Raw genomic sequence first — 17,586 nt, forward strand, 5'->3', positions numbered from 1 at the left:
TGGATTCCAGCACAGCTCATACTGAGACCACCTTAGAGGCTGCCACAGCCTCTCTCCTTAAGTGCTCACAGTTAGTGTATCTGAGCACAAGAGCGCTTCCCATCCTTCAAGTTCCACTCTCCCTGAAACACACTCACACTTCAAATGCTGACATGCAAATAAGTAGAAATCACAACAAATTGCATTTTCCTCATAGCATAGGCCTCCAGGCTTCCAGTAATTCAGGTAAGTATGGTGACCACATGGAAACACAGAGCTTCTATTTGGAGAAACCCTCCTACCTCTTCTCCCCACCTCCCCATCCCGCGCCTGACTTATCCAAGAAGGAAATTAATCCTAGCCTCACTTTGTCTTCCAAAGTGATTTAGGAAAAATCTGAGGTGCACTGAGAGCTCTTCAGAAGGAAGGTGTGTATGGGTAGGGGGTGTCGCCACAGGGACTTGGGATAGGAGCGAGATAGTGGCCTGGCATGACTAACCGCAAATGTGGATCAGATTTGTCTGCCCTAGAAAAGCGGTTAATTGTAAGCTTGTAGGAAAGTGTCCTGCCCCGGGTAGGAGGTGGCATGGTCAGGGGAGAATGTTCTGGGTTGGGACTCAGGATCCCCACTTCTGTCTCTTACTTCAGCTCCGTGGTCCCTCCGTCTATAAAAAGAGGTTGCTGGATCAGGTCAGAGGTGAGCAGCTTTGAAAGGGTCTTCAGAGACCTTCTGCCTGGTGGGCACAGCGACACGCCTTCCGCTGCCCACATGGGCAAGAGAAATGAAATGACGTGTCTCCTCACCAAGGCTCGGAGCTGCTGCCTTCATAGGAGGCAGTTGCCAACAACCCAGATGTCCATCCGCGGGTTGCTGGATAAGTAGATGGTGGCACGTGGATGGCATCTTCAGGAAATTGGGGTGAAGCACTGATGCAGGCGGCATGACTGAGTCTCGGTGCTCTCTGCTGAGTGAAGGAAGCTGAGCAAGCGCTTTTGTGGTGGATTCTCTGCACGTGGAGTCCATAGTGACCCACAGCAATCTGCACACAGTGACCTCGAGTGCAGCAGTGGTGGTGGCCTGGGCCTGGAGGAAGTTGGCTGTGGAGGGGCGCTGGGAGCTTTCTGGGGTGGGGAGAATGTTCTCGATCATTCTCGATCAAGAATGGAGTTACAGTTCTGCAGAAGTGCGCATTCTTCAAAATGTATCAAACTGTACACTTAGGGGCCATTTTCTTCTACATAAATCCTATCTCAGTAAAGTTCACCTCAAAAGAAAAACTTGAAAACATGTGGCTACCTTTGGAAACCATGTTTCAGGTTTTCTCTTAAATAAAATCAGACAATGCTTCATCCTTGTGTCCACCAGTTGATAGGCATTTGGGTGTTTCCACTTCTTTGATTGCTACGAAGACTGCTATGTGGAGAGGCCTGACGACTTTAATGGGGTGGCCTCCCCAGTCTCTTTGCCCTGACCCCAGCCTCCTTGTGTGCTCTCTGTCCCCCACCTCGCCTTCTGTTTCCTCTGCTTAGATACCCCACATCGCAGTGACCACCTCCTCAGGGGAGTCTCCTCAGTCAGATGAGGATGTCTTGTGACCCCCGAGTCACATCTGTGAGCCCCACCAGCCTGTGATCCCTGTGGGTGGGGCGCCTGCTTTGCTCACTGCTATTTCCCAGCTCTCAGTGCAGTTCTTGGTATATAGTAGGTGCTTAATAAAGAGTTGTTGCATGGAAGGAATGAGGGAGAGAGGGAGAGAGGAAGGAGACAGAGCACTGATACAAACCCTGGGCCCCTGGCGCTACTATGTCTGGAACCCTCTGGCCCCACCGTGCTGCCTCTTGGTGTCTCCAGTTGCTGCTGGGTGGGCTCCTTGGCACCAATTCTAAAGCTACTCCCTACAGGTGTGACGGACAGGGACACCACCAATGAGCCACCTACTTCAGGGACCCACCCTGACTGTAGCCCCAACCCAGAGGACAAGTCACCCTCCAGGTGAGCCCTGACCTTCTCTCCCTCTGGCCACAGCAGGATGGGGCTACCCCGCACACCCCCCACCCATGGCCAGGGGATGCCTGGGAGGCAGCTGGGCAGGGGATGGAGGTAGGGTCTGGGCTGGATCTCCCTGTGAAGCCCCAAAGTCACTTTGGGGGATGTGTGCCCAGCTCTGTGCAGAGAACGGGCGGAAGGGACTCGGGCCTCGTCTACACAATCCCGTAGAAGGGGAATTATTCCTGAGCACACACTTCCCTTTTTCTATCCCGACCATCTGCCTCACCTCTGGCCTCTCTCCCCAGCGCCATCACCCCCGTGATCTCGAAGGCCGAATCCCAGACCATCAGGGGCCATGAAGTGACCTCCTTTACCGAAAGTCCCTTTCTGTTGCCAGGTAACCGTCACCCCATCACCCCGAAGGAAGCAGGGCCTTCCTCCCAGGGGCCTGAACACCCCGTTGACAGTGTCCAGTGGGCGGGGTGTGGGGGCCAAGATGGGGTCAGGATTCTGGCTCCTTGAACTGGGCCTGGGCTCTGGTCTTGCTAGTGGTTGGTTATTCCTTCACTCTTGTTCACAGCGTCATCTCCAAGACCCGCAATAGCTGCTTAGAAAATATTGGTTGAATGACTTCACGACCTTGAACAGTTGTTTAGTTCCTTTGAGCCTCAGTTTTCTCACCTGTGATAGGACGGTGAGCAGCAGCCTGGGGTCTGTACCTGGTGCGTTTACCCCGCTGCCAAGGCCCAGACCTTGGGGCTCACAGTTCCAGTATCCGACTGTAGGTGGCGGTAGTGGTCAGGGCGTGGAACAGACGCAACTTGTTAGAAAATCCTGTCGCCCACCCGCCTCCATCCCTCCAGACTCACATCTGCATTTTAAGGCCTTCCCAGGAGATCCCTGCACTTTGAGAGGGATTTATCTGACACTTAATATGTTTTAACATCTGACAATGGACTTTAAAGACCGTAATTAGATAGAGGATCTCCATAAGCAACCAAGTGGCTGAATCTCTTAACCTTCTCCAGCCTCAGTTTCCCTTGTGTGTAAAACTGAGACAGTAATGGTGCCCCGGGCGTGGGGGTGCTGATTCGCACAGAGAACTCTTGCTGAGTGCATGTAAGCGTGGAGACCCGCTGCCCATCTCACGGGGAGTTGGGAGGGGAAGCTGGGAGTTGGGTCAGGCTCCCCTGGACCAGGAAACCCCCTGGAGACCTGCCCCCCAGGTCTGATCCTGGGGAAGGCGCTGCCGTGTCGCACGTACCTCCTCTGCAGGCCCATTCCTGCTTCGCTCTGGCTGCTGCACCCCTCAAAGCCTCACTCTCTAGAAATAATTAGCTTTCCTCTTTATTAGTTATCTCCTTTGATGGGCTTCCTGGAGCCAGCGGGGTTCCAGGATGGGCAAGGGTGGATCACATAGGTACAGGGTCTGGGTTTCTGTTCTGTCGGCCACCCTGGAGTGCCTGCCCAGGAGCAGGGAGGCGTCGGGGACAGGCCTGTCCTGTCCTGTGTGACTGCAGCGGGGCCCCCCCGGCTCTCTGCCATGATGGTGACCTTGGGGCCCCCCGTGTTAGGGCCTGAAGTGCAGCGTCCCTCTGTGTTCCAGGACACGTGTTCTCCTGGGTGGTCCTGATGCTGTTGGTGGTCTTGGCCTTCAGCGCCTTCCTCCTGTGCCACCGGCGGGCCTGCAGGAAGTGGATCAGGCAGAGTGAGTGGACGCATCTGGGTCAGGCCGGGGAGGGTGGCGGGTGGGGTGGGGGGAGTACTCTGTTCTGGCCTGGACTAGCCCTTCCCCCAGTTGCCCTGTCCCTCCAGCTCCTCCATTGTCATTTCAGAGCTCCACCTGTGCTACCCAGCCCAGACCTTCCGGCCCAAGCTGGAGCCTGTGGGTGAGTGCCCAGCCATCCCAGGGGGTTTGCTGGAGTCCCTCAGACACACAGCAAAGCTGGGGCTCCCCAAGGGCTCCCTCAGCTCGGCTGCCCACACACAGCGCCTCCTCCCTCTGCACGCTCCTGTCAGCACAGCGTTTGCATGGAGACTGTGGGAGGGTTAAGAATCTGCTTCCCTTTTCTTCTTTCCTCCACAGTCTGCAGAGCCCCTGCCCAGTCCTCCTTCCCGCCTCCCTCTCCCCTCACATCCCTCCTCTTCTGCTGCCCCCTCCGGAGCTGGTGGGGCAGGTGGGGGTCAGTGGGGGCTGGTGGGATGGGCTGACAGGGCTAGAATCTTGTCCTACCACTGACAAGCTGCATGACCTTGGGTGAGTGACTTACTTCCTCTGGGTGTTAGTTTGCACATCTGTTCAATAGGGAGAGTGGGGCCAACTTCAAGGTGGGCCTGTGGTCAGTGGTGACAGGGCCCGCTCAGTGCCCTGTGTGTGTGTGTGTGTGTGTGCGTGTGTGTGTGCACACGCAGGTGCCTTCATGGTCAGTTCAGTGAACAATGGCTGCTGGACAGGCCAGCCTGTGCCTTTCCCTTATCAGGAGCCCCAGGCCTTCCTGAGTTCCAGGTTGTGCTGAACAACTTATGGGCCGTTGCTCAGGGCTCTGACCCCTGCCTGCCCCCCAGCCAGCTCTTGAGGCAGGACCTGTGTGGGGGCAGCCACCTGGGGCCAAGCATCTTCTCTCTCGGCCCTCCACAGGGGCTCTCACGGGTGCTGTTTGCTGAGTGCAGGCCCTGGCCGCAGGAGGAATGAGCAGGAAGGGTCCGAACTACCCTTTCTGGTTGAAGGGCAGATTCCCATGGAGAGGCTCAGGGACCCAGGACCCCCGGGGAGGCAGGGGGAAGATTCCAGAAGGAGGAGAAAAAGCTGAGAAGGAGGCTAGCTGGCCCAGGGTGGAAGTGCCCCCCACCCAGGACACGGAGAGCCGGCTGGGTGAGCCCGGGTGGGGGGCACATGCTTGGTGTGGCTCAGAAGCCGGTGCACCAGGCCTGTTTTGAAGCTGACAGTTTCACAGACAGGTGCTGTGCGCCCTGCGCAAGGGGGGTTTTTGTGTTTTGATAGTTTCAAGCCTTTTTCCATGAGCTGTCAGCCTCACGTCTCATTGAAACCAGGTTTGCTTTCTTGACATTTTTCTAGTATTAGAATTTCCATTGCCGTCAGTTTATTTTTTTCTTCAAACCTTTGTGATAGCAGTTTTGCTGAGAGAGAGAGAGAGAGAGAGAGAGAGAGAGAGAGAGAGAGAGAGAGAGAGAACAAGCAAGCAAGCACCTTTCCTCAAGATGTCAGACCAACAAGGGACAGAGCCCAAGACTCAGTGGGGTCACCCCATTTGGGGCTGTCTCTGACCTTCTGGGCTTCTTTCTGGTGGGTTCCTTGGGTCAGACCTGGTTGGAAGGAAGGTGAAGTCCCGTAGGCACAGGCTGAGAAGGGACTGAGCAGGCAGGTGCCTGCCTTCCCCTCCAGTCTCCCCTCCCCAGCAGCGGGTGCTGAGGATGAAGGGGCGTCTGCTCAGTGGCTTCCTCATTCATATACTTAAATCGTGGTCCCTGAGCACCACCGGCGCAGCCACGTCCTGTCCTAGCAGTCCCGAGCTTTCAGGCCAGTGTCAGCCTCTAAGGGCCCAAGGCCAGCAGGATGGGACGTGTGCCCCAGCTGCCTGGTCCTGCAGCTCCTGACACGGCACGCGGAGTGCAGGCAGCTGCCGAATGCCCGCCCGTCATCTTGAGCTGACTCAATGGCGCCAATGTCTGTGGCAGGGCCTTTGCCAAGCTCGTACATTTTATCCCTCCCAGGGCGCCATCACTGGATTTTAGCAGTTTGGCCAGGAGTTGGAGGTTGGTGGTTGTTGGTGGTGGGATTTTTGTCAAAAGGGCCCCTCACCCTCCTCACTGTTGATTGTGGGGACCGGACACCCTTTGCTGTGGGGTCTGTCCTGGGTCTCGGAGGCTGCTGAGCGGTTTCCCTGACTCTGTTCAGACAAGTAGCACCTCCCAGCTGAGATGACCAGACTTTGCCAACATCCCCTGGGGCGAGTCTCGCCTGGTTGAGAAACTCTGTCTGGAATTCTTTCAGCCCTCACCCGTGACTTAGTCACCAGGTCGTCTGTTACTTCAGGCAGGCTTCAGCTGACATTTTTTGGGGGTATATTTTGAAATGACTTCAGAGTTACAGAAGAGCAAATACAGGGTAAGTTGAGTAAGTTCCTGACTGGCTGTCTTGTCACCTCTGAATACTCAGTGTGGCCTTTATCCAAACACGGGCCTATCTTGACACGGCCATGGGGCAGCTCTGATCACAGCATCTGTGATCACAGCATCTGTTGCCACCCCTGAGGGTCCTTCCTTATCCACTCAGCACTGTCCTTTAGAACAAGAGGAGCCACTTGGGGATCTCATGTGGCCCCGGGTTGTCGTGTCCCCCGAGGCTCCTCCAATCTGGGCCGGGTCCTCATGTTTTGAAGCCTGCACCTGCCATTTCAGGGCTGCCACTCATCTTGGGTCTTCCTGCCCCGAGTCAGGGGCTGAGTGCTTGGTGGGAAGACCCCCAGGTGAAGCTCGTGCTCTTGAGGCATCTGCTTCTCCTGCTGTCGCACGTCGAGCCCTGGATGAGGGTGGTGTCCACCAGGCCCTACTCTGGGGTAATTGTGAGGTATTTTGAGGGGAGGTACTTAGAGGCGATGGGAATAGCCCATGCTCATGAAGCTTCCCTTTTCTTCACTCATCTGTGTGGATCATGGATTCCTGTTTTATTTGGTTGCCATTGTTATTTAATTCACATTCGATGGCCCTGGGGGAGCCCCTCAGACAGCTTCCAGGTCCTGTGTTTCATTCTTTCCGCTAAGTAGTTCCCAGCTTGTCTGCTACGCTCCTGCTCCAGCCGTGATCTGCCAACTCGCCAAAGAGCCTGGGTTTTTGAATCTAGGGGTGCCTGTCGGCCAAGCCTGGCCGGACGTCTGTGCCAGACTCCTTCCTTGGGTCTGCTACCCACAGCCGCTGGGACTCCAGGCCAGAGAGGGGCCGGCCTGGAAGGGGGTGCAAGGGAGGAGGGCGTCAGAACTCGCTGGCTTGGCTAGAGCGGCTGTCTGGAGCACCCCACAACACCCTGCTCGTGTGCCCCAGACCCACCGCTGCCCAGTGTCCCCGGGACCGGTACCCTCAGGCCCTGGGTGTGCTGCGATACTGCAGTTATTCCAAGTAGCCAGGAAACCCAGAGATGACGACAGTGGCCTGAAGCAAGGTTTTTAGGGGAAAAGCACTTACGGAATCTGACCTCTGTGACCGGCACGATCTGTTCTGGTTGTGACTGGCAGGGCCATGGGGGCTGGGTCACCGCGTGGTCGTGCCAGATGTTGGCACCTTCTGGATTCCTTATCACCTTGATGTCATTTTGTGTTTCCGAGAGTTGGCAGCGAGTGCTGATTTTCTCATCAGCGTGACGGGGGGCCAAGCCCTGCTGAGATCCGGGACCCACAACGTGTCAGGCAACATCCCTGCACCTTTCCTTTTATTTTTTATTTTCCTTTATTTTTTTAAGGATTTATTTATTTATGCATGCAAGAGTTGGGGTACAGGCCAGAGATGTGGGGGGGTGAGAGGATTCACCAGAGACAGAGTGGGGAGCAGAGCAGGCGGATCTATTGAAATACACTGCTGAGGGGGTGCAGGAGACGAGACAGGAGAGGTCTGCTGCACCATGTGGCTTTCTCCCTGGCTGGGGATCAAACTCGTGCTGCAGAGGCTGCAAATTGCTTCATAGTGCGGTGGTAACCCCTTGCACCACCAGGGAGGCCCACCTTTCCTTTTAGATTTTTAAAATTTTAAATAGACGCCATTTTTTCGAGCAGTTTTGACTTGTAGAAAACTCGAGAAGACAGAACAGAGTTCCCAGGTGCCCCACATCCAGTGTCTCTGTCACTAATGTCTTACCTGACCATGGTGGGTGGGTCGCAATGGACAAATGACCAGGTGTGGGCGACTAGAGCCCCTCCACTCTCATCCTTACTCTTAGCCTTACTGCCCTGGGAGCCCACCCAGGACATCATGTTCCTTAGGCTCCTTTGGGTGCTGGCAGTTTTTAGCTTTCCTTGTTGTTGATGACCTTGGCACTCAGAGGCGTCCCGCCAGGATGTGGGATGCTCCGTTCTGTTTAGTTTCCTGGTGTTTTTCTCCTGATGGATTAGGGTCATGGGTCCGGGGGAAGAGCACACACAGGTCCACGGCCATTTCTGGCACATGTTCTCAAGGGCCCTGCTCCCCCCGTGATTGATCACTGGGCTCCTTCCCTTTCCCAGTCTCATTTGCATAAAAAGCTCCATTTTCCAGACATAAGGATTCGGGGTGGGGAGGTGAGGTGCTGTTGCCGGGAGGAGGTCCTCACCGCCAGGCAGGCCCCTCCAGCTCCCTCACTGTTTATCTTGCTTGTTTTACACTTTTTGGTTATTCTAGATATCGTGGCTGAACACAGGCTTCTTGTTTTCTTTCTGGTTATTTCCTGAGGGTGTGTCACTGAAATGGCTTGACTGGGTCAAAGGTTTTTTTCCTTTTTAAAGAATATTTATTTATCTATTTATGGATAGAAGAACTGGGGTTTAGGCCAGAGTTGTGGAGGTGAGAGGATCCATCAGGGAGAGTGGGGAACAGAACAGGCACATTGACCGAAAACACTGCTGAGGGGAGCAGTGGGCAAGACAGGAGAGGTCTGCTGCGCCCTGTGGGTAGCTCCCTGGCCGGGAATCAAACTCTGACCTTCTCGGTGGTAGTGCTGAGACTTAACCCCTAGGCCACCAAGGAGGCCAGGGTGTGAGGTTTTCATTGCTGGGTGGCTTTTGAGAGCGAAGGAGCCAGGGCCAGAGCAGCTGGCTTCCTGGCTGCCCACGTCCTCCCCAAAACTGGGTTTGACCATTTTTATTTATTTGATCTTAACCTGTCACACGCCTGTCTCCCTCCCTGGCCACCCCAGGGACTTGGCACCCAATCCCAGTTGGCTGTTTGCAAAAACTCAAATCACTCTCAAAGACAAAGATTGGGCTTCACAGACATCATTACAAGACCGCCTCAGGCCAGTGGGCTTTTCTCAAAGTGGGGCTGCGAGGGTGGTGGATGGGCCGTAGCCTGCCGCTCCCCCGGGAAGGCAGTTATCAATCATCAAAGAAGTGAACTCGGCTCGTGCTGAGTCTAGAATTGGCCTTGTCTTCCTTACACGGCTGCGTTCAACCAACGCCCGACCTTGGCCCTGCCAGACACTCCCTCACTGTGTCCCCCACACTGACTGAGGGTCCCCAGGCACCTCCCGTCTGCCGCTCTTGTTTGTGTCCTTGAGCTGGGTGGGCTTCCAGGGAGAGTTTCAGCTGGAGTCTTGGCACCTGGCCCCTCCAGAGCTGTTGAAATCAGAGAATGTTTTGGAGGTGCCACCAGCAGTGTATCCTCCGTCAGGGTACACCCCTCATAGCAGCTTATTCCAAGCCTCCAGATCCGCCTCCTCAGGGATCGTAAAAGGCTGTGCATCCCCAGAGGATGGCGGGCGCCTGGGAGTTGATTTGCCTGAGGACAGGCCAGAAACCTGGGGCACCAGCCCCCCTTTTTCAGATGGCCAGTGGGTCATGGTTAATTGTCAATGTCTGCTCGGCCACGACATGCCCCTATTTAATATGACGGGACAGCTGGAGTGGAGGGTAGGGCTGGGGCGAGAAGGTTAAGGTCATGCCCTAAGAATGCCTTCCCCAGCCCATCAAAGGTAGGACTGCAGGCAGTGGGGGGGCTCTGTTGTTCTCCCTGGGGGTGGTGGCTTGGCTCTGTCAGGCACTGGGGGTAGAAAATTGGATCATTCTGGCCTGGGGATAGGGCTCGGGGTAGATTGGGCTCAGGCATGTCTGCTCTCTGTCATACTGGGGCCCTCGGGGGGGTTTGCCAGCTGCTCTGGGGAGTTGTGGACTCTTCAGGTCCTGGAGGCTTCGAGGGGCCTCTCTGGAACCTGTGTGTGTGTGTGTGTGTGTGTGTGTCTGTCTGTCTGTCTGGTGGGGACCCCTAGAGAGGAAGTCAGGGTGCTAACAGACTTAGTGGCAGGGGCTCATCCTCTGGCTGCCACTGCTGGTGGAGAAGTGATCATGGGGAGCCGACCCTGACACTCAACCTCTATTCTCCAGCTGACCCTGTGGGGGGGGGGTGTATGGGGGGAGCATGGGCCTCATATGGGTGGAGCAGGAGCTCAGTTGCCAGATCCTCCTTGGTGAAGTTGCTGCTCTTTTCCCTTTTGCAGATTCCAAGCCTGGGAAGAAACATGCAGTAAGTATTCCCTCCCTTGTCCCCACCCCAGCCTCATGCCCTGGCCCCTTCCCTAACAGAGTTGCTGTTTCTTCAACCTACTGAGCAGTTGAAGGTCAGGCTGGGGGGTCACCAGCCCCCTGTGCAGGGAGCTGAGCACAGCAGGGGCTCAGCCAGCCTGGCTGGGATGCCCCACCCACAGCAGCCTTGCACTTGGTTCATCAGGCCAGGGACTTCCAGAAAGGCCTGCCAGACCATGGACTTGGTTTTGGCCTCTTTGTGTACCAGGCGCAGTCAGGAGGAAGGCGTGTTTACTTCCCCTTTTCTCCTCCACTCCTCCAAGATGCTTGTCCCCGCAGCAGGGACGGCAAACCAGTAGCACTTTTCTTTTAAAGCTCATGCTTTCTCCAAGTCACCTCGGGTGGGCCTCACGGCATTAAGGCTTACACCGTGGAACTATTTTATATATGGGAAACTGAGGCCCAGGCAGGAAATGTGCCCCACGGTTGGAAAAAAGCTCCAGAAGGAGATCGGGCCCTGGTTTGTGTGACTCCAGAACCGCGGGCCCAAGCGCCTCCTGTGAGAACATCTTCATCACTTCTGTGACATGCTCGTTCTGCGCAGGCGCTGGGGGGTAGTGGGGGGACTTGCGACGGTACCGCTGAAGCTCAGCTCCCTTCAGATTACTCAGCATCATGTTCACATATGCTTGGGTCAGACACAACTGGCATAATACTGAAAAACTTCCTGAAAAGAGTATTTAATGATCTGTAAGATAATCACGTATTTCTTGGCCCGTGGACCAAAGCATTAGTAGTAACAATCATTGAACTTCAAATTATTATACACAATCTGTTCCAGATTGTTCCAGATTGTGTAGACATCTTTCCTGAATGACTCAAACTCGTTCCATTTTGGAGACCAATACATTAGAACACATTCCCCAGGCCACTTTTTTGCACATGTGAAAGTAAAAAACTAAACGGTTTTTCTGAGACAGCATAACTGTTTTTAGGATCCGTCATTGTAAATCATAGAACTCTCCAGTCCCAGGAGCTTGGGCTGGCGTGGGGGGGAGGCTTGAGCCCACACTTCCAGGCGCTGCTCTCAAGCGCGGATGCCAGAGCCAGGTGCCGGGTTCAAGGACTTGCCTTGACCAAGTTCCTGGATTCCTCTGTGCCTGAGATTCCGCTGATCTGCAACACGGGAGGGTGTTAATATCAAACACCTGGTAGGCTGGTGGTGCAAATTAAGGCGTTAATAAGCAGTAATGGCTGAGAGAGTTCCCGGCTGAGGTAAAAGCCGACAGATCTCACCCAGAACGCCGCGTGTGGGGACGTCAGGCCCTCCTGGCAGAGATGTCCCGGGAGCTGGCGGCTGCTTTAAAGCAGAGGCAGACTCACAGGGGCCGCGGAGGAAAAGAAACGGGGGGTTCCCCATTCAGAACTGGGGGAAGCTGGGCCTCCCCACTGCAGCACCATTTCCCCTGTCCACAGGAGTTGGAGAGGAGATTTTCAGTGGCACAGCCAGTCACAGCAGAGCTGGGGTTCACAAACTCCCCACTGGCGGAGACCTTCCCTGCCATGGGGGCGGACTGTCTGGAGAGCCAGCGGCTGCTGGAAGCCAGCCCCTGTGGCACCCCCCCATCCCCCACGGACCTTTCTGAGCCCAGGGCGGCCTCGGCCTCGGAGCACACCAACAACAGGATTGGTGAGTCGGCCTGTTGGGGATTCCAGTGTGGTCAGGGGCCAGGGGCCGGGGGTGGGGGTGCAGAGACTCGGGCTAGAAGACCCAGCTCCATGCCAGGAGCAGGAGCCACTTTTGGTGAAAGAGTAACCACACTTGCATGGCCAGTGCAGCTGGCTCCGTCTCCTTCACCCCAATTTAAATTTCTGCAAAATAGGAATTATAGTGCCAACCTCCGGGGTCCCTTGTGAAAATTCATGAGCGAATGCACATGATGGTATCCCGGTGAGGTGGGGTGACCTTGGGGAAGGGGTACTCTTGCCCAGCACCTGCTATCATTAAAGTATAAAGTGAAACACCCCCCCCCCAACCCCAACAAAGAGCCCCTGAGGGGGACAGGAGGAAGACACAGCAACCATAAGTAAGACCTGCCACATGTCTGGTGCCTTTGGGGATCCATGCAAATGTCACCCCTCATTGTCACACCTGCTGTGTGTTAACTGAGGAAGGTCCAGCTCAGGGGGGTGAGCTGGTTCTCCCCACCACACAGTCTCTACGCAGTTGCACCTCGACCCGACCCAGTATCTTTGGGAGTCAGAAACCCTGGATTCGCCCATACCACCTGGGCCCCTGCAGAGGCAGGGGGCCTACTCTTCCCGAGTTGCAAATGCCCCCCAACTCCGACAGCCTTGCATTTTGGCCACCCATGTCTCCTCTCCTCCCTTCCCAGCCTGCTATGGCCAGAGTGTTCCCCAGCAGTCCCTGTTTGTCTCACATCCCTGCTTGGAATCCTCCAGGGGGTCCCTGTCACCTGGCTGAATTCCAGGATTCTTATCCGGGGCATTATTAAAGCTGCCTCCTCCCCCCCCCCAGTCTTATCTGCCTCCTGGTCCCCCCCACAGCAGCAGTTCCCTGAGTCTGGGGCACCTCCTCACCCTTCTGCACTTCTCTGTGAGAGCTGCTTCCTCACCTGGCACAGCCAACCCCACCCTCCTTGAACCTAGTGAGTTCCTGGTATCCTGTGGGCCCTGCTTATTCGCCTCCTCCTCCAGGGAGCCTTCCCTGACCTCTTCATGCTCCTGTCTATGCTTCATGCCCCTCTGCTTTGCTCCTCCCCCATCCCAGGCCACCCCCACCAGTGACCTCAGCACTTAGAACTTTGCAGCACCCCCAGCCCCACCCTGGCTGTGAGCTCCCTGTAGGCAGGGCCTCATGCCTGTCTTCTCTGGAAGGTGAGGCAGAGCTGGGACAATACTAAAGAGGCCTTTGGAATCATCTTACATGTTTCCATGGCAGGATTGGTGGATGGGCCTCTTTGGGCAGAGTCTTTTGCGTCAAACCGAAACTCCTGGAATTGTAGCTTTCAGCAAGTTTCATTGGAAAAGAATGCATTTTGGGAAATACCACCAAAGGCATCTCCTTAAAATTTCCTAAGAACTCCTAATTTGAACATTTGTATCCATGCTGAATACAGTGCCTGGAACTGGGGGGGGGGGCGCTCAGGGAGTGTTGGGGGGCAGGGTGAAGGAGGTGCCAGGCATTGGGGCCAGTGCCCTGCCCTAGTTGGCCTGTAAACCTTGCATGGGTGTGAGAGGGAGGTTCTAGTGGGACACCGACACGGTGGCCCTTTTCTTGTCCTGGCACCGCTCTAGCAGAGCCCCGAGCTGCCTTGTCCAGTGTCCCGGGGTGGGGGGCAAACTTAGGTCTGAGCCTCTTTCCTCCAAGACCACACCCCACCCCTCCAAACAACTTTCCTAGATTCTGGAGTCCTGGATGTGGTGGGAAGTCTAAGCGGTTCTGGAAGACTTTCCCTCTCCCAACTGGGGAGGGGTCAGCCCCATGATGGGTCCCAGCCTGAGGGGTCAGGAATGTGGGGGTGGTAGTCTGGCCCCCCAACGTTGGCTTCTGCCTGGACCAGCCTGCACCTTCTCTCACGCCTGCTCCTGTGCCCCAATTCTCTCACCCCAGACCCCCTCCTCTCTCGCTATTTTTGATCCTTTGGTCAGGTTTTCAGGGTAGGGCCTTGATGGAGGCTGTGTGGTGTGTGAGGCCCTACTTTCTCTTTTGGGGTGTCCCAGGCTACAGCATGTCCCCCTTTCTTAGCATCCTGTGCTCACTGCTATTTTGAATACTTCTCTCTTTCTTGAAGATGTTAAAAGCCAAAAGGAAGCATTGGCATTATGCAGTAGGGATGAAGAATCTTTGGGGGGATTCTCTGTAACCCAGAGAGGCAGAGATCCCCAGCCCACCACTCCACCCCACCCCAGCATCTGTTCCCTCATGATCTTCCCATTCAGCTTCCAGAAACAGCTGGGTCCCTGCCTTGAGCTGAGCTCCAGCCGCCAGAAGCAGGGCTGGTGCTGGGTCACTGACTTGGGAGAAGGCCAGGCTCCTACGGCCTATCGCTGGGGCAACCTACTTAACTCCCCTGAGTCTCTGAAGCCCTCGCAGCAGATGGGCAGGACCACAAGAAATATGCTGGTTGTTGGTTGAGAGCTATACCCCTGTGGTCCTACTATGTGCTAGGTGGTTCTATGCTTCAGTGGTCCTACTATGTGCTAGGCAGCGCTATGCGTCAGCAGTCCTACTATGTGCTGGGCAGCCCTATGCTCCCGCAGTCCTACGTGCTAGGCAGACCAAGCCATGAGGGCCCCAGGTGGGAGGTCAACAGCAAGCAATAAACACCAAAATACACTGTCCTGAGAAAAACTGTCTGAATCACCAGCTGCCCTTGATCTTTAACAGGACTGAGGTTTCTGTAGGGTGCGGCCAACTGTCTGGGCTGCAGAGATTCCTGGGATATGGGACTTTCCCTACTAAAACGGAGAGCCTCCCAGGCAAACTGGGGCAAACTGGTTTCTGCTTCAGGCACCCAGGGTAGATGCCTGAAGGGGAGTAAGGTGGGGTGAGAATTTCTTTGGAGATTTCTCTTAATGCTCTGGTGACCTTGGGCAGGTCATTTAACCTCCTGGGCTCCAAGTTCTCTGTCTGTGATGTGGGGATAAATAATGAAGTCTTCACCTTGCAGAATGCTGTGTCCCATCAGCCAGGTGCTGAGAGGTGGAGAGAGCGCCTGGGACAGCATCCAGCACAGGCTGAGCTCCACTTGTGTTTCTAGCCCTGGTGTTCTCCACACCATTGTCTGCTTCCCCCAGCCCTGTTCAATCCTTCCCTGCCCTATTCCCTCAGAAGTGCCAAGAAAATTCCAAATATCTCCCATAAGTAGCGAGTGGCCAGTCCTTAACTCCTCAGCCCACTGTTCCTAGCTGGTTTGTCTCCTGCAAGGTTGGTGGTTACTGTGCACCAAAGAGGTTGTGTCATCTGCCTGAGGCCACACAGCGGGAATGGCTGACCCGGGACCTACTCTGCCCCCTTGCTTCTGTGTGCTGGGGCCCAGGTCTCCTCACCCATCCTTTTGCCTTGCAGAGAAAATCTACATCATGAAGGCCGACACAGTGATTGTGGGGACTGTGAAGACTGAGGTGCCTGAGGGCCGGAGCCTGGTGGGGCCGGCGAGCCCTGTGGAACCTGAGTTTGAGGATCTAGAAGTGGACCATGCCCCCCGCTATCCGGAGCAGGAGACAGAAGCACCACCGGGGAGCTGCAGGGATGTCATGTTCTCAGTAGAGGAGGAAGGGAAGGAGGACCCCTGGCCCACGACCGCCTCTGGGAAATGAGGCCTGGCCTGCACCGGGGCTGAGAGGGTGCCTGGGTGCCAGGCCAGCGCTGTTGGCACCAAGCTGGGGACAGAGGCCTGCCTGGCATGGACTGAGTTTCCATCATCCAGTGCGTGCAGGATGCAGATGGCCTCTGTTTGCACCCCCACCCCGCTGCACCCCAACCCAGACCTTTGGGGAGCCGGGCTTGTGCAGCAGACAACCCAGGGGCTGGATCTAAACGGCGATGTTTGTTGGAGCAACGACTGCCGGGCACTGTGCTTTCTGCTGTTGCCCTGAAGGAGCCCCAGAACCCTGGGCATCCGCTTTACACTGCCAGGCCGTGGCCCGCTCGAGGCAGAGGCCATGAGGCCTGTACCGCTCTGCCCTTGCCTCTCGCCTCCCCCAGGGCCTCAGAAGTGACACCCATTGGGCTTTGTACCCCCAGCTACTGTAAACGTGACCTTCAGGGGGCACCGAGCCAGCGCCTGTGGTTGTCCCTGAGTCAAAAGGGAAGTTGAGGGATGGGCGTGGTGGACCAGCTCCATCTTGGCTGCAGTTGCAGGCTGTACTCTGTGCCCATGTGAATGCCCGGCTGGCTGAGAGGGACCCCCTGGGGCTGCTGGCTTGCCCTGTTTGTGGCCCTCTTGGTAGGCCGAGAACTTTGGATCAGCTCATCTCAGAATGTCCCACCTGTCCCTGCAGTAGGAGGCTTGGGGACCCAGCCATCCAGATGGTCAACAGCTGCAGAGCCTACCCCGGCTGGTAGACTCTGCCCTCCTGCTGGTGTCCGGAGAAGGGCCCACTTTGCTTCCTCACTGCATGAAAAAGGGGAGCCATGGAACCCTACATGGTCCTGGTCTGCTCATGGGCACTGCTTGAATGTCTCAGGCTTGCAGACAGCAGCCCTGCCCTCTGGCACTCTTGGTTGGGATGTCGACGTCAGAAAGCAACGTGGCCACCACTCATCTGACCTGCTTCTGTGCTGTCCGAAAGGAGGTAACATGAATCTGGATTCCGGATTTCTGCAGCTCACTCTGAGCGCGAAGCTGCTCGGGCCTGGGTCTGCTGAGCCGCTCTCCCAAGGGCCTCAGACTCGAGTCAGCATAAGTGGCCTTGGAAAGGGGTGTCTGGCAGAGGACAGACACCGCAGCCCCAGCCTGCGTGGTGGGTGCCTGGAGGCTCCTGGAATTACCCACTGCGAGCCGGTTGGGAAAGCTCCTGTTTACTCACCAGGAGCTGGCGGTCTGGAGGAAGTTGGGGCGACCTCAAGAATCACAAGGGTAGTTTCTGAAACTGCTCAGATGTTTTGGGGAAAGTCTGGGACTCTGTGAGAGGCAGTTCCACAAGAAGCTAGAGAAGTTTCCGTGGAGGGACCGCAGTCACCAGAAGGCCAGTGCAGGAGTTGTGGGCACCTTTGCACCCCCAGGCACCTGTGGACACACCCCCTGAGCAGGGACCTCTGATGGCCTTGACCCAAGGAGTGTGACCTGGAAGCACTCCCTCCCTCGTGCAAAAGCCCTTCACAGAACTTTGATCCTCTGAAAATCCATCAGGCACCTCAAAGGTGAATCGAAACCATCCTGAGAATGTGAGAAATGTGAGAATGTGAGAAACCATCCTGAAAATGAGAATCTCAAGGGCTGAGCATTCTCTGCTCCCCTGGACTGGGATTCCCTCTTGGGCCCCAGAGAGACACCCAGGTGGCCAGTCTGTGAGAGACAGCGGGGTGGGAGTGGGGCCTTCCCACTGCTGGAAGGGTCCCAGGAGGTAAATCCTTTCTCCTTGCCTCCCTCCCCTGGTGCGAGGTGGCCCTTGGAGGAGACTCAGAGAAAGCCACTCTCGATGGAAGGCCCCCTGGGAGCATGTGCAGAAAGGCCTTCTTCCCTCGGACAGGGCTGAGCAGCCCCTGCCTCTCCCCGCCGCCACCCCTTCCTGAACCGTCGTGTTCAGGGAGTGACAGTAAACCCTACAGAAGCTACTGTATTCAAAGAAAAACCAGGTTGTAGGTTGTAAATGGTTCTAGTTTCTTGGAATCCCTAAGGCCAGGGTCAGTTCCTAAAGTGGAACAAGAGG

At 55.9% G+C, this 17,586-nt stretch overlaps 1 protein-coding gene across 1 annotated transcript in view; it reads left to right on the forward strand.

The window, feature by feature from the left end:
- The window catches only part of TNFRSF8 (TNF receptor superfamily member 8), a gene marked incomplete at its 3' end in the record, with an annotated part of 29,083 nt that extends 13,552 nt beyond the window's left edge, over positions 1-15,531 (forward strand). The window contains exons 6-12 of the mRNA XM_084244070.1: positions 1,882-1,972; positions 2,275-2,366; positions 3,576-3,677; positions 3,805-3,858; positions 10,164-10,189; positions 11,665-11,878; positions 15,281-15,531. Coding sequence (XP_084100196.1) covers positions 1,882-1,972; positions 2,275-2,366; positions 3,576-3,677; positions 3,805-3,858; positions 10,164-10,189; positions 11,665-11,878; positions 15,281-15,531 — 830 coding nt within the window. The remainder of the gene's footprint in view (positions 1-1,881; positions 1,973-2,274; positions 2,367-3,575; positions 3,678-3,804; positions 3,859-10,163; positions 10,190-11,664; positions 11,879-15,280) is intronic.
- Positions 15,532-17,586: the final 2,055 nt, after the last annotated feature.

This window comes from Talpa europaea (assembly GCF_964194135.1).
Source record: "Talpa europaea genome assembly, chromosome: 9".
Lineage (NCBI taxonomy): Eukaryota > Metazoa > Chordata > Mammalia > Eulipotyphla > Talpidae > Talpa > Talpa europaea.